The sequence below is a fragment of the Ambystoma mexicanum genome, chromosome 6p (assembly GCF_040938575.1).
Source record: "Ambystoma mexicanum isolate Mex_15411 chromosome 6p, UKY_AmexF1_1, whole genome shotgun sequence".
NCBI lineage: Eukaryota > Metazoa > Chordata > Amphibia > Caudata > Ambystomatidae > Ambystoma > Ambystoma mexicanum.
Window position 1 is genome coordinate 407,057,263 of NC_090935.1, and position 16,621 is coordinate 407,073,883.

General features: G+C 49.4%; 1 protein-coding gene across 3 annotated transcripts in view; it reads right to left on the reverse strand.

Moving 5' to 3' along the window:
• Positions 1-16,621, reverse strand: part of OXCT1 (3-oxoacid CoA-transferase 1) — a 1,005,602-nt gene that overhangs the window by 104,652 nt on the left and 884,329 nt on the right. For all 3 annotated transcript variants that reach the window (XM_069627204.1, XM_069627203.1, XM_069627202.1), the window contains one exon: positions 569-649. In XM_069627204.1, the coding sequence (XP_069483305.1) occupies positions 569-649 (81 nt within the window). The remainder of the gene's footprint in view (positions 1-568; positions 650-16,621) is intronic.

Genomic DNA, 16,621 nt, shown 5'->3' on the forward strand with positions numbered 1-16,621 from the left:
TGCCACGATCTTACACTTATCGCATGCATTAACCAGGTGTAAGCTACCAAGCCCTATTTCTATAAGGAAGAGGGTAGTATGTTGGTTTCATATGTTTTATTTGCAATCTGTGAACAGAAAAGCATATTGTCAGCATAGCAATGTTCAAGAATGACTGTTTTTAAATGCGTGCCTGAAAGAAAGCCTTCACGAATTTGAATGTAAAAGGTTTCCACTCGTGCACGACTACTTTCCTGGCGCTCTCTGGGCTCTGGAATAATGCACAACGAGGGTAAGCGTGCACGTGCTACAGCATGCACGGGATTAACGGTAGCAGCAGCAGCGGTGAAGACACTGCTATTTTTGCAAATGAACTAGGTTTTTGACCAAACATTTCTGGGTCAAAATGGTAAACACTGGTGAGACTAAATCTGCATCAGTTTGGCTTTACTTGAACTCCCCTGCTAGTCGTGATGTCTCCCCCCGATTACCCAAGGCCATTAAAATATTTCAAGCAGAGGATTGCATTGTTTACAATACCAGTGCAGCATTGTCATTGGTGGAAAACAATAGCAGCAAACACCCTTACCTTCTCTGTAATAATGCGATCCACGCACTGCTTTCCCGTCAGAGGCAGCGTGCATTTCTCCAGGATTTTGTGGGTGCCACCCTAATAAAAAAAAACACGTAGTGAGAAGAAGCACCATGTCACAACCTACAGTACATTGCTTGGTTAGGCTCTTAACTTGGGGTACATTCTTTTTAAAGACATGTTCTTATGACACAAAAATACAGTTAAGAGAAATTCTGAAGGCTATCACGATTACAGTCCACACACTAAAAGGTTAAGACAGAAAATAAAAATCATGATTAACTGGAATTAGTTTTTGCAACTTTGTTAGATGTTCGTAAACACAAGTTAATCGACTGTGCAAGCCTGACTGGTAACCAACGGAAAACTAATCAATACTTGGTAGCAGGCACTAGACCAGGGGCCTCAACGCCAGTCCTCGGAATATGGCTAGGATTTCAGAATAAGCACATACGAACATAATCACTAGGATTCATTTTGCCTAAATTTGCTTTATGTGGAAAACTTGAATCGGACTCACGAGGACAGGACTATGCCACCCGCGCCCCTTTAACACACACCAATCATGGTAAATCCTTGGCCAATTTTGCCAACCCCCACTAAAGGGACCAGAAGTTGAGAACTTCCTGCACATCCGCCTCCTACACGTTATTTCCGGCAAACTGAGCATGGCTACTCGCATAATAAAGAGAAGGGAGAACTCTGAGCAGTGGATCTGGCTTGAGGCACCAGACTGTGGAAATGGTTAGAGCACGGGCAATTCTCAGTCGCACTGCGCCCAAGAGTGCAATATAGGCATGTGTTGCAAGTAATTGAAGAGAGATGTGGTTGTAAGTCCGATGGATTTATTTGCAAAGTAGACTGACACGTGTTTCGAGTCTAAACCGACTCTTCATCCGAGGCTGTAAATGGGAGATGGGACCTAAGATAAATTAAATGAAGGACAGTGCCAGTGGAAATGGCTCCCAGTAGCACAGTCCGGCCCCTGAGGAATGATTCCTGCAACAGAGTGAGTATTGGTGAGCCCGTGGTCTCAATGGCCGGTAGGGACCCCAAATAGCGGGCTGATCGCACCAGTGCTAGGAGCAAGTAAGGAATAAGCACGGAGTGGTTGGGACTGAGGGGTGTGCAGTGGTCCGCAGTGTTCACGGTAAGAAAGGATAAACTAAACTACTTGTATGGACTGTCACCTGCCTCAAATATTGCTTTGTCTGTCTTGTGTTCTCTCTGCTGTGCCATTGGGCGTTCGATTTCTTCAAGAAATCTGCAATTTGGTCTTTGGTGGAGTATTTGTTTGGGAGAGAGGGGAGTTGCCGAGAGGTAGCACACCGAAAGTTTAATACCTTCGGAGTGGAGCTCTTACGGATGATCTGAGAGCCCCAGAAATTGACTCCTCAGTGTGATAGGAAACGGAAAGCTTGCGGAAAGAGATCAATGTTGAACAGTCCGCAAGAGTAAACTAGGTGACGACAGCCAAGATTCATGGGAGTAAGTCAAACAAGCTCTTTCTGCCTCAAAACGGCTCCCTGGAAGTGTTTACCCCGAGCCTCAGTGTGAAAACGATGGACAATTGATGGAGTATACAGTAATGGCTTAGATCATCAGCAGAAAAATAGAGGATTGCCTAAAGACAAGGAAACGGTGGAGTATGGGCGATGTGTTTTTTTGGAGTGTCTTGCGTTAAGTGATTCACAAAAACAGGAGGAGGGTTTGAATAGGGGGGCAGGAAGTGCATTTTCGGGTCAGCCAAGGAGTCTGAGGCTTCCATCAGAAGATGTCCAAACTGTGCTCCTAAATTCCCCTGCAACCCTACCATCTTCAGCGAGGAAAGAGTGCGGATGACTGTGGAAATGTTAAATTGGATCTCGCTGCAACGTTGTCACCCCTTAATTTTGTTCCAACTTATCTATGGAATGTTTTTTAATTATTAAAAAGCAAAGTTCAGACACAGACTGGGATTTTTTGGGAATTATCTAAGGACATGGGAGGCTGTGAATCATCTCTAGTGGGCTTAAAAACAGCAATAAATACTGTGGGGATGGACTCAAATATTTAAAGTTGGATGTAATGAAACAAGAATTGGAGATTAAGGAACTGCATAAAACTGTCTTTGATTATGTTGGCCAGAATGAAGGATTCCGCAAAGACAGACAAAATCAAGTAAATATCAGTTAACAACCAGAGGGCTCTGAGTTGGTGGTAAATAGTATGGCAATTCAGGAGGGCTCGTTTGTAGAAATAGATGATTCACCGCTATCAGAGTCTGTACTTGAGGGATTTAGAGGATTGACACGGGTGGCCAATGACTGCGAGGATCAAAGTGCCCCTGTCGTCAATCTCACCGACAAAAATCGAAAAACTGGTCATAGAGGAGGTCGCAAGTGCACAGTCGAGTAAAAAGAGAAGAGGCAAAAAAGGAAAAAAAAAGTCAAAGAATGAGGAAAGTGCTTAAATTGTTGTGCAACAGAAGCAAAAAACAAAGAATCAAAAGGGTCGGAAAATCAATAACGCGGCCATTACTAATCTCTTATGCTCCTTGACTTTTCCAGCAAAATAAACAATGAAAACTACTCACAGCACAAAGGAGGCTATTAAAGAGCGACAAATCCAAGGTCTGAACCTTCAGGACCTTAGTAATTCTAATTTGTGCTTTGACAATGATGATGACCTGCACAGGGGGGCTGCCTCCGCTACATTGTCCAGCCGGCCTGTACAGCCTCTATTGCCACCCAAACAGGTCAAACCACCAAACTGGTGACCTGGAAACCAATTTTCTATAAATGTAGAAAAATATCAAAGGCGGCCTGGCTTATCGCAGAAATCTCCTAATAGATCAACCAACATCACCACTGGAATGCAAACACTTAATGAGGGTGCGCCATTAAAATGGGAACTGTTTTCTTGATAGAGGGAAAAACTCTCTGGTGGGGAAATCCTCTATGGTGACAATTTCAGATGCAAAAGTGGGCAAAATTGCTTCAGGTGCCATCGACCGGTTGTCTATCCTGGATGGGGCCCAATGCAGTGAGATAAATGGGTCATCACATCAGCTAGAGCCGGAAGAGAGCAGCAGCAAATTCAATCTGTTTTCGAAACCAGGGCACCATGTGGGGCCCCTCCAGCAGCATCAGAAATGCCTCGGCCTCTGACAGCATCACACTCCTTTGTGATACCAAGGGCTTGGAGGCAGCGGCTCAAAAGAGGCAGAGATTTCAGAGCCTTAAATCGGAGCTCAATCCGGACAAGTCTAAAAAAGATCCCAGATTTGTATTTTTTTGACGAATGACATCGAAAATGTTCGTTTTCCCCATCAGAGTTTTACTTATATTGTGGAGTATAGTGAAAACAAGATGGGTGCAGACACCCTATTGGCAGCTGCTGGAGAGCTGACCAATTTGGGTCTTGAGGTCTCCCTGCAGGACATTTTCTAAAAGAGAACATGATCTGGTGAATAGGGAACGGTTGTCTGAAGTCGGCAAAAAGGAACCCTGAGTCAGTGCTAGTATATCTACAACAAAAAGTGCATCACTTGGCCCTGGTGAGGGGGTATATATCTCAACAGAGTCCAAGTCAAAGATGTGGGCAAAGTTACCGGAGATAATTGGACAAGTGTTTCAGAAGTTGACGGGGCGGAGGATAGCCTCCAGCGAGACAGGAGCTGAGAATCTTGGGCTGGAATAGACAGGGTTCCTCTTCCTTCAGAACAAAATCCATGAGGGATGCAGTATTTGGCAGACAGGACCTCATTGTAGTCCAAGAAACATGACTAACAGATTGTGTAAAGTTTGACAGATTTTTTACGGTTGAACAATTGGCCGTAAGGGAAGTGAGCGTTCGGCCCATCGGGGTGCTCATGCCATTTGTCAGGGCCTCAGTAGGTTTCAGTTTAGTGTTGATTTCTACTTTTACACAAGGCCTGTTGACTGCCCGGGTAACACTACAGGGTATGGCTCTGAGGGAGGAATTAGTAGTCATAAATATTTACTGGAACCCTGCGTGTTCGAACCTCATGGATTTCTTGGACCCACTGATGGACTTATTGGGGCGAGTGAAGAACGAATATGGCCCTGTAACGCATAATTCTCACAGGTAAATTCACAATGTATTGTGTCACAAGTTGGAGGTTTAAAGATCCCCTGAAAGAAGCCGTCTGCCAATGGCGAGAAATGGTTGACCTTTCTTTCAAGCAGGAATTTTAAAATTGTGAATGGTAGTGTGCAGGGGATATCCCATCAGCACTTACATGGTCTAGAGGCACCGTGGCATCAACATTAGACTACCTGTTTCTTTGAGGATTTGTTTGTGGAATGTTCTTTTTTCCAGGTGCTCAGTGGGGGGCTCTGGTGATCATGATAGGTTATCTGCCACGCTCACTTATTTCAATTAGGCTGGAGAGCCATGTTGTGACTCCAGCTTGATGGCAAATAGCAGTAAAAACAGACTTGTGAGATTTGGGCACAGTGGCAATATCTTGAATAATAATTTGGCTAGTGGGATGACCGACTTAATAGAACAGAACAGGAGTGGCAAGGATGGTGTAATCAATCTAATTATGTGGCTTTCCTGTGGTATCTAGATCAGCCGGGACCTGTGATATCCTCGGTGCGTAAACATCATGCCCATTGCTTTGATGAGGAAACATGCTCTAGGTAAAGAGACCTTAGTAAAGCCTCTCAAAGTTTTAAATACTCAGTTAAAACCTGTGCAGAGTATTGTAAAGAGTTAAACAGACTGCGGAATAACTATAGCAATTGGTCCGGAGCTAAGAGACATTTGCGCCACAAAGAGGACAGGGAAAAGATGCAGTGTGCACTAGCGAATAAGAACTAGAGGCATTTTTGGCCAATGATAAACAACTTGAAAATGCTACATGTGCAAATGCAAATTAATGTGATAGCTGACTATACTTGGTGTAAATACTTTGGGTCTATTTATAGGAGACTGACGTCCTCTGGTAGTAGCAAAAACTGAAGGTAACTTGGATGATGTCTGATTGAGGAGATTGTGGCAGATTTGAATAAGAGATCTTCACCACCAAGAGCTGCAGGTCCAAATTGACTCACTAATGTTATATTAAAAGCTAATGTCACATTGTGGTCCAAGATCCTCATGGTTCTCTTTGGAGAAATTCTGAAAGCTGCATCTCTGCCGTCCTCTTGGAGCAGTATTGAGGGGCGGACCTGGAGGAGTGGATAAGGAGGGATAAGATTCTATCAAGGCTGGAAATAGGTCTTAGGAGAGGATCATCAACCTTCCTAAATGGTTTGGTGATGTTGATTGTGTCGGAGATCTGGGAAGAAGGGTGGACTCATTTTGTGGGGTGTGGTTGGATCTCTCTAAGGCTTTTGACACCAATAGGGAGAGACTGTGGCCAAAGTAAGCTGCATGGAGTCTTCCAGGGTACCTGCTGACAATATTAATTAGTATGCACAAGGGCACAAACCTGAGGGTTGGATTGAACGCCCAGGGAGATCTATTTGGTGAAGAGGCCACTGAAAAAGGAGTGCGGCAGGGGTGTATAATCGCTCCATGTCTATTTAACCTCTACTTAGCGGATCTCGCTGAAACTCTAGCTCAGCACTCTTTAGCCAGCCCTAAGATTGGTATGCAACCGCTTAACTGGATCGCTTACGCGCATGATATAGTCCTATTGAACTATACAGCAGTGGATTTGCAGCGCATATTGACTGCTTTTGACGATTATGCCAAGGTTAATGATCTACAAGTACATCCAGCAAAATCCTAAATTCTTATCTTTAAAATCCCACAAAAGATGCCACAGAGTTTCAAGTGGCCACTCTTGGAGCAAACATTACCCGTAGTAAAAGAGGTCATCTACTTAGGTCTTAAATTGCACCCAACTCATAAATTGCACCCAACTCATGCATTGATGTGGTCGTAGACAGATGACTTGATTTCGTCCAGTTCGTCATAGTTGTCCGAGTTCTGCCACGGCGCCACTCACCACAGCCCAACCGCAACGTCCTCAGCCCTTTGCACCTCAGGACTTAGCGCCGCAAGGGCGTAGGAGGCGGCCTTTTGTACCAGATGACCAGGTAACTAGGTCCAGTGGTTAAAGGTACAGGCACACGCACCTCCTCTGTATCTCCAAGGCAAAGAGTAAATATGCAGCAAATGGATAGCGAGTCTGTGTTCACTCCAGCACACTCGCCACAGCCCAACAGCAACGTCCTCAGCCCTTTGCACCTCAGGGTTTAGCCAAACTAGACAATGCATCAATTTTGTAGAGTTTTGTATTGCTCCTGAATTTCTGGCCAGACGACAGTCCCCACTTTTCCGTCAAACTGTATAATGTTGTTGCATTTGTTTGGGAGTCCATCATACGCGCTCATGTTCATTCTCCTGAGCATAGTGATGTCTGACATAGTTAAGAGTGGATATAGCTCTCCAGCATGGGGTCTGGCATGGAGTCACATGCTCATGAATATTCCCCGTCGTCAGGCTAGGAATCCTCGGTAAAGAAAAATCAGTATCAGTTTCCTTTCTGATCTGTCTTTCGTAGTAGTAACCAATCACTGATCTCTGCGTCATACTGACCACAGCCAATGACTGCCCTCTACCTAAGCCCCGCCTCTGGCAGCCATCTTCTGATTTTTACCGCATGTTCAAGTGTTGGGAGTCCTCGTGCTTAGCTCTCGAGCTTTTACTGTGTGTTTTGCGCTTTTTCAGGTGAATTTTCACATTTTTCGGTTAATCGAGCCTCAAGCTCCACCGTTTCTACTCCCGTTAACGGCTACCCATTACGGGATTTTCCTACGCCCCTCAAGGGTGAAGATTTCATCGAATCAACTTCTTGGAGGATTCCAGAAGATTCGCGGCCTACTTCGAGATGGCCCAGGACGCGAGTTCGTCACCCGGACCCAAGCTGTTTCGCAGCTGCCCTGGATGCGGGCTGCAGAATGTGTTTAAGGAAGACGAACATTCGCGATGCCTCTACTGTCTTCATGGGGACAAGACTCATGTAGAGAAGGACTGCCAGTTCTGCAAGAACTTGTCGGAGCGGACCATGAGGGACCGTCGATCCCGTCTCGCCAGCTGGTTGGAGAAGGGCTCAACGGGTGAGAAGAAGAAGAAAGGGTCTGAGCAGGCTTCTAAGTCCTGTGTGGGTGCCCCGGCGACGGGGGCCCAACACCAGGCCAAGCGCCGCAAGTCCGCTGGCTCCGGGGGCGCCGAAAGGTCGGGCTCTTCGGTCACCAGGCAGGGCGCGCCTTCCCGGGCACCGTCAACCACGAGCCAGCGCTCCAGGTAAGAGGAAGTCCGAGACCCCAGGTAAGCTTCCGGAGAAGCCCCGTCCGATCTCCGAAGAGGGGGTGCGAGGCGTCGCCCCTCCCCCTAAGGAGAAGGCCCGGGACGCACCTAAGGTGGTGAAGGCCCCTACCCAGCAGGCAAAGGCCTCTATCGAGGCAATCGCGGCGACTCAGACCAAGCCAGCGGAGACTGCCTCCGGGACTAGAGTTTCCCTGCCGCCAAGGAGGGAATCCTCTTTTCAGCCCATCGTCATGGCCACCATGATGGAAGAAGAGAGGGGGGGCACGGTAGCCTCCTCGAGCTCGGAGTCGGCCTCGGAGGAGGAACTGACCGAGGCCGTGAGGAATCTCGAAGTCCAATTCGAGAAGGTTCGATCCCGTAAGGAAGATCCTCGGGAGATAACCGAGGAAGACGACGATGGCGAGGAAGAGCAGCCTTCCCTTCCGGCACAGCCGGAACCTAGGCCTCGGGATAGCTCGGCGGCCATTTTGTCTGGGATCCAGTCCTTATGCTCTGAGATAAAGACGAGATTACCACAGCCCAGGCCGGAGGACCCGCAACCTGGCCCGTCGGGAAGTCCTCAGAACAAACGACGGAGGACCCAACCCTCTCCTCCACTCGCCCCTGTAAGGCCTACAGTTCCCTCCTCATCCTCCCACGAGATGAGGGTGCGATGGGCTTGACGACGGGTTCTGAGGGCGGCGACGACGGAACGGGTCTCCCGTCGCACGGGCCTCACCGCCCGACGAGATTGGCTCATTCCACGCCATGATCGCCAGGGCGTCCGAATTGTTCCAGCTCTGCCCGGAGGAGCAGAAAAAGGAAGGTTTCCTCTATCAGCGCCGGGAGGCCAAGAGGAAGACTGTCATCGCGGTGCCTCTAATCGATGACATCTGGGAGGAGGGCCTGTCGGTTCTCAAGAACCCCTCCACGGCACCAGCCAAACGGGACCGGTACGAGAAGAAGTACCGGGTCCCCGAAACCGCTCCCCTGTACCTCAGGGCCCAGCCAACGCCAGACTCGGTCGTCTCGGCGGCGGCGAAGAAGAAAGCGGCGGGGTCTGGAGCCTCGACGTCGAATTCCCCGCCGGACGGCGAGGGAAAGAAGTTGGACACCATGGGGCGACGGGTCATTTCGTCGGCGGCGACGATCAAAGCGGCCAATGCCCTGGCGATCGTGGCCCGTTACGACAGGGAGCTCTGGTTTAAGCTGGGCCCCATATTGGACTTCCTACCGGACGACAAGAGGTCCGAGGCCCTGGAAATACTTCAAGAAGGCGAGGTGTCGTCGGACCACGCCATAACGGTGGCAACCGATATTGCCGATACCGGGTTCCGCCAGCTGGGCAACGGTGTTTGCCTACGACGACGGGGTTGGCTCCGGGCGACCGACTTCCGTCAGGACGTCCAGACCAGGGTGTTGGACATGCCGTTCGACGGCAGCAACTTGTTCGGGAAGGCGGTGGACGAATCCCTCCAAGCCATAAAGACGGACACGGAGACGGCCCGCGCCCTAGGAGCCCTTCAGCAACGACGGCCCTTTCGGAGCTCCGGAGGCAGACAGGGTGCCTCCAAGGGATCCAGCGGTGGCTCGTCGTCCTACCGCCAGGTGGCACGCTTCTCGTCTCAGGAGGCCTACAGGGGTCGCGGCAAGCAGGGAGCGCCTCGCCGCCGTCGGCAAGGTGGCCAGGGCGGCAAGGCCACCACCTCCAAGCAGGACTGAACCGGCCGTGGTCTCGGGCCCCCACCGAAGCACCCCGGTGGGAGGCCGGCTGACTAAGTTCGTCGGCGTGTGGAAGTCCATCTCCACCGACCGTTGGGTGCTGGATACCCTGGCAAGAGGACACTATCGAATTCCTGAAGAAGTGCCCTCACGTTCCACCTGTGTCCAGGAAGGAAAGTCAAGTCCCGCAACTGCTGTTGGAAGTACGGGCAATGCTCAGGAAAGGCGCCATCAAGCTTGTCCCGAAGAGGCTCTGGGGCTCCGGGGTGTACTCAAGGTACTTCCCCGTCAGGAAGAAGACGGGCGGCTGGCGCCCCATCCTGGACCTTCGTCGTTTGAACAAATACATCAGGTCACAAAAGTTCAGGATGGTCACCCTCCAGCACGTACTGGGACAGCTGGAAGAAGGCGACTTTCTATCGTCGTTGGACCTGGAGGATGCATACTTCCACGTTCCCATCCTCGAAAGTCACCGAAAGTTCCTCAGGTTCGTCGTCCAGGGACGCCACTACCAATTCAGAGCACTGCCATTCGGATGGAAGTCGGCCCCCAGGGTCTTTACCAAGTGCCTAGCACCTGTGGCAGCGCGGCTGCGCCTGCAGGGGATTCACGTCTACCCCTACCTGGACGACTGGCTCATCCGCTCAAGGACGAGGGAACTCGCCGTCGAACACACTGCGAGGACCGTCCAGCTGCTGGGATTCGCAATAAATTACCCAAAGTCCCACCTGGTGCCGTCGCAGGTGGCCCTGTTTCTGGGAGCGAAGCTCGATACAGTGAGGCGCCTGGCGGCACCGTCGGAAGAATGGACGAAGACCATTCTAGGCAAGGTGCAGCGCCTGCTAGCCACGGACGTGGCCAGGGTGAGGTCCATCAAGTCCCTCCTGGGGATGATGTCCTCTTGCATCTACCTGGTGCACCTCTGCAGACTACGGATGCGCCCTCTTCAAGAATTTCTCGACGCCCGTTGGATGCAGGCGACGGGCACCTTCGAAGACAGGGTCCCCCTCAACGAGGTGTTCTGGCGGGCGAATCATTGGTGGGGCATTCGAGCGCACCTCACGGTGGGCAAGGACTTTCAGATGCCGGCGTACCAGGTGACGGTGACGACGGACGCCTCCCTGGAAGGTTGGGGCGCCCACACCGGAGATCTCCACGCAAGAGGCCTCTGGCTCCCGGAGGAGAGGCTCCTGCACATCAACGTCCCGGAACTCCGAGCCGTGTTCTGGGCTCTCAAATCGTTCCTCCTGTCGCTCAAGGGCAAGGTGGTGCGGATCTTCACGGACAACACCACAACAATGTTTTACATATGGAAGCAGGGAGGCACCAGATCCCCAGCCCTATCCAAGGAGGCACAGGATCTGTGGCACTGGGTGGTCGCCCAGGGGATGTTCCTGGTTCCCTTCCACCTGGCAGGAGAAAGAAACACCATAAATCGACCTGTTCGCAACAGGGACAAACTCGAAGTACAAGAGGTTCGCCAGCAGGTTTCCCCAGCCGAGAAGCATGGGCGATGCGTTCTCGTTCCCCTGGGACGGCCTGTACCTGTATGCGTTCCCTCCGTTGCCGTTGCTGCTTCGACTCATCAACCAGCTCAAGAGGTCCCGGTGCAGGATGATCCTCGTCGCACCGGCGTGGCCGAGGCAGATCTGGTTCCCGGACCTTCTGGACTTGTCAACGTCCCCTCCCATCAAGCTGTCGGCGGACCTTCTCTCCAGAGAAGGAGGCGCCATCTTCCACCACGACCCGGCGTCGCTGAACCTGCAGGCTTGGCTCCTGCAGCGCTAGAGTTTGGAGGCTACGATATACCGGCCGATTGCAGAGAGGTTCTTGCAAAGGCCAGGGCGTCCTCGACTCTCAAATGCTACGGTCATAAGTGGAAGAGGTTCTCTATCTAGTGCCGAGCACAGAAGATCAACCCCCTACGGATTACGGCCCCTCAAGTGCTGCCGTACCTGCTATCGCTGGCAAAGGTTGGGCTAGCCCATACCTCCATTAAGATTCATCTGGCGGCGATCTCCAGATATACCAGAACCACAGGACGGACGTCCCTGTGGTTCCATCGACTGGTAAAAGAGTTTATGAAAGGACTGTTCCGGTCGTTCCCGCCGGTGAAGGCCCCGGCCCCGGCGTGGGAACTTAACGTGGTGCTGACCAGGCTCATGGGGCCCCCATTCGAGCTGATGCACTCCGCACCGATGAAGTTTGTGTCGTGGAAGACTGCATTCCTGGTGGCCATTACCTCCGCACAACGAGTGGGAGAGATCCAGGCCCTATCCTGCAAAGCACCGTACTTGACTTTCCATGCCTCGAGGGTGGTGCTTAGGACGCACCCCTCCTTTATGCCCAAGGTGCCGTTGGACTTCCATCTTAACGAGCCCCTGGTGTTACCTGTTTTCTTCCCGTCTCCTTCGTTGCCGGCCGAGAGGACTTTGCACTCGCTGGATGTGGCTAGAGCGCTGAAGTTCTATGTGGACCGCACGAAGAGTATTCGAAGGACATCACAGCTATTCGTGAACTTTGAACCTGTGAATCAAGGGAAGGCTCTCTCGAAGTCTTCTATTTCCAGATGGCTCTCCGGCTGCATCATGCACTGCCACCGGTTGGCTAACCGACCGCTGCCAGGCCGTGCGAGAGCCCATTCGACCAGAGCGATCGCTGCTACTACGGCGTTCTTATCTGGTGTGCCCCTGCTGGACATCTGCAGGGCTGCTACGTGGAGGTCGACGCACACCTTCACGAGATTGTACTGCCTCGATCGGGATTCCAGGGAGGAGTCCAGGGTCGGCCAAGCAGTGCTGCGCAACACTGTTCGCTTAAGGTGAGGCTGGTGAGGAGGTAAGAGATGCTTAATGTTGAGTTTTTTATATTGCTTAATGTTGAGCCTTTTGCCACCCCCCGTGGTTGTGCATGTGGGTACTGCTATTTATTCTTATATTCATGAGCATGTGAATCCATGCCAGACCCCATGCTGGAGAAGGAACAAGTTACTTACCTGTAACTGTTGTTCTCCAGCATGGGTCTGGCATGGATTCACATGCGAACCCTCCCGCCTACCCCTCTGCGGCTCTTCACTTGGTCATACTGCCACTTCACGTGCTACCAAATCTGAAGATGGCTGCCAGAGGCGGGGCTTAGGTAGAGGGCAGTCATTGGCTGTGGTCAGTATGACGCAGAGATCAGTGATTGGTTACTACTACGAAAGACAGATCAGAAACGAAACTGATACTGATTTTTCTTTACTGAGGATTCCCAGCCTGACGACGGGGAATTTTCATGAGCATGTGAACCCATGCCAGACCCATGCTGGAGAACAACAGTTACAGATAAGTAACTTTTTCCATACTGATGTTGATGTGCAGGTAAAAAGTGCATATGCCTAAAATTTACTTTCAACCCATGCAGGCCCATTAATATGTTTCTTAGAAAAATAACCAAAGGAAGAAAGAGACCAAAATCATGCACTTTATAATCCTGAACACTCCAAGGAGTTGGGTCACACAGTAACTCAACCCGTCCTGACCTCATGGGATCTGCTTCTTGTCTTTAGTGCATGCGGCCCAGCCCTGAAAGGGGGAGAGGTAGATGCTTATTTATTTATTTTTTATTCTGTTATAGCCACATTTTTCTTAACAGCTTTGCACAAATCAACCAGACAAAATACAAAGTTGTACAAATCGCATACAAAGAACAAACAAAACATTACTTAAGTCTAATAAAACCCAGAGCTTGCAAAACCTTTAAGACTCCAATTGTAAGACTTATTTCATGGCCTGCTATAAGTCTTTCCCAGAAAACAGTTGACGACAGCCATTCCAATGTATCCATAAACCTGCCCAACATCAGTGCCCGCAAGGCCCCAGTACCCTTACAGACAATCAAAAGATGATGTAATGATTGAACAGTCATTTCACTGCAGAAAGAGCAATGAAATACTTTGGGCAGAGACTTGTCCTGAATCGACTGGATTTCCCCTGTATTAATCAAATTCAACCGAAATCTTAAGAATTCTGATGTCCAACTTGAATTTGGGAAGCTTGTTAGATAGTTTTGAAGAAGGCCCCTCAGTGTGTCATAAGGCGATAAAGATGCAAACTGACTCGAATTACGCATTTGTGTTATGGTTTGTATCCAGTCCATTTTTGACATGGCCATCTTTATACCTACTGGATTTCCCACCAAGTCCTTCATTGTGCGGTCACACTGTTTCAACATCGTGCAAACAAATTTTCCCAGCCTCCCTCTCAATATTCAACTCTAGCCCCCCTTCAGTTCGAATAGCACATATTCATCCAACGAATCCACCTGAGGTAATACTATACACCTGTATAGTCATACAATTTTCCAGTGCATATGCATTCTTAACGATTGTAATCCCAATTCGTATCACAGACTGGCCATTTGCAGGCTATTTGGCAACCTCAAGACCCTCTTACAAGTCTTACCCTCCAGTTGCGTACAATTTAATACCTGAGAGTGTGGAAACATATCTAAGCCATATAATAACGATGGAATCACCTTTGTTTTATAGTATCTTATGAATGGACTTGGAGAGAATTTGCAGTATGTACTATAGATCTTTCTCATTTGCGCCACCAACGGGTTCAGTTTGAATTCTATGTCTGACTCCAGGCTAGTCAATGCATGAGTTGGGTGCAAAGGGCTGAGGACGTTGCTGTTGGGCTGTGGCGAGTGTGCTGGAGTGAACACAGACTCGCTATCCATTTGCTGCATATTTACTCTTTGCCTTGGAGATACAGAGGAGGTGCGTGTGCCTGTACCTTTAACCACTGGACCTAGTTACCTGGTCATCTGGTACAAAAGGCCGCCTCCTACGCCCTTGCGGCGCTAAGTCCTGAGGTGCAAAGGGCTGAGGACGTTGCGGTTGGGCTGTGGTGAGTGGCGCCGTGGCAGAACTCGGACAACTATGACGAACTGGACGAAATCAAGTCATCTGTCTACGACCACATCTACATCTACAGCTACAGCTACATTGAAAACACGCGCAGAGACAAAACGTGAGTGCATTGCGGAAGCTAAGGGGAACACAGTGCCTCACTGTGATCGGCAAAATAAAGTAAGCCATTACTATTCATGCGCTTCCACAAGTGAAGTCATTGAGGGACTCACACAAAATCAAAATCAAACAGTAGCTAACACAACTGTATCTACATCACACGCTAATGCTGTCATTGTTATGGAAGATGTATTCCCGGAGGTCTTTGCTGCTAATACCTCTACTCAACACGACTTAAGGCCGAAAAGCTGCCCGGGGGATCTCGTGGTGCATTGTCAGTTTGTAACTGAAGTCACAGACACATCCCAAATATACGAAACACAAAACACCATTCATAAAACTATCTGTATTGAAACTCAAAGATCTTTACCTTTGGCGAGCAACTCCGATGAAGCAGCCTTGGCAGCTAAGGTGCAGAGACGCCGACTGAACTGCTGGAGGACTCGGTTGTGTGCTCCGATAGACGTCCTGAGGGACGGGAGGTGCTGGCATGCATAATGTGCCAGACCGATGCAGTTGAGCGCAGCACGATCGATGTGCGAGTCTGCATCTTGCATCCATTGAGTGCCAGCTCGCCTGGGGTGAACAGTACCGGCATGTCCGTTATTCCACTGGACGCATCAGGGGACAAAGCGTGCGGTACATAATGCTTGACTGAGCTAAAGCCGGTTGAAGCGATACTTGGGGGATGGTTTGAAGAACATAACCCTGGTCCAATAACAGGCATGCTGGTAGACCCTGTAACGTTGGCCATAACCAATAATCATGAAGTGCGACGTGATTCAATGGAAATAGCAAACAATGTGCTTCAAAACTTACTTGCAATGAACAAAGCTTGTAAGGCTAATGTTTGCGACACAACACCGACAAATAAGAACGGAGGGTTGAAGGTTTCATTGAAACCCATTAACACGAAGATTACTGACCTTTGTAAAGAGTCATTATCGAGTATTCCTTACAAACGCGCAAAAACATCTGAAAAAGGCAAATGCATTGGGACTCCCCTTGACCTATCTGGTTTACCGACTCTGTACCAGAAAAGGCTTTGCTCTACTAACAAAGGAGCGACTATTTGCTGTGCCTCAAAAACAAAAATGCCACAATTGCCGATTTCCGACGAGTCTGAGACAGATTCTGATGAGACGGCCGATTCCTCCCTCATGGAACGTCCCTTTCCTAAAATTAGGAATAACAGAGGTTGTGATGACAGAGTGCCCCACTGCGCCAAAGCCTTGAAACATGGATCAGGATCAATTACGGCACTACCATTAAGAGAATTACAAGAACTATTATTATCCACACTATCCATCTCTTTGTCTCTATTTACAAAATTGTACTAAAGTTTAGACGAGGCAACTAGAGATTTAACAACAGTTGTGGCCTTATTAAACTGCAAAGTTGCAAATGTGGAACAAATATGTGGGCAAACTAACAACAAACAACTTGAGAGTTCGAAAAAGCTATTTGCTGAAGTCGCAATGGAAGCACTCGCGTTATTTAAACAAGACAGACTAAGAACACTACCCGCTGAGCACAACAGCAGATTTAAGGATCCCAAATGCGCAACTGAGGGGGGAGAAGCCCTTGCCACGGCCAATAACGGCAAGTGCGCAAAGTCTCCGGGTTGCAAGCCCTTGACAATGGATAATCAGCCGCCGATCATCTTGCAATCCGCCATCGTGATACCACACACACAAACACTGAACACGATGCCTATGACCTCGAATTCCAATAACAATGGGTCTAGCATCCATCCAACCAACCAGGGAATGAAACACGCCACAATGTACTGACACACCAAGTCAATCTACAGTACCAACTATCGAAATTCTGGACGTGTCTTAATACTGCTTTTGAACAAGCGAGAAGTTCTGCAAACCCGGCTCATGGAATTACTCAAGTGGAATCCACTTCAAAGACACTTCCTCAGGAGGCTGCTAAAAGCAATATTCCAGCAATATCTGTCGCAAGTACAGCTCCAATATTATGCCCTATTTTCAACGAGGAGGAAGGAATACCTCCAAGTATAAATACGGGAAAAC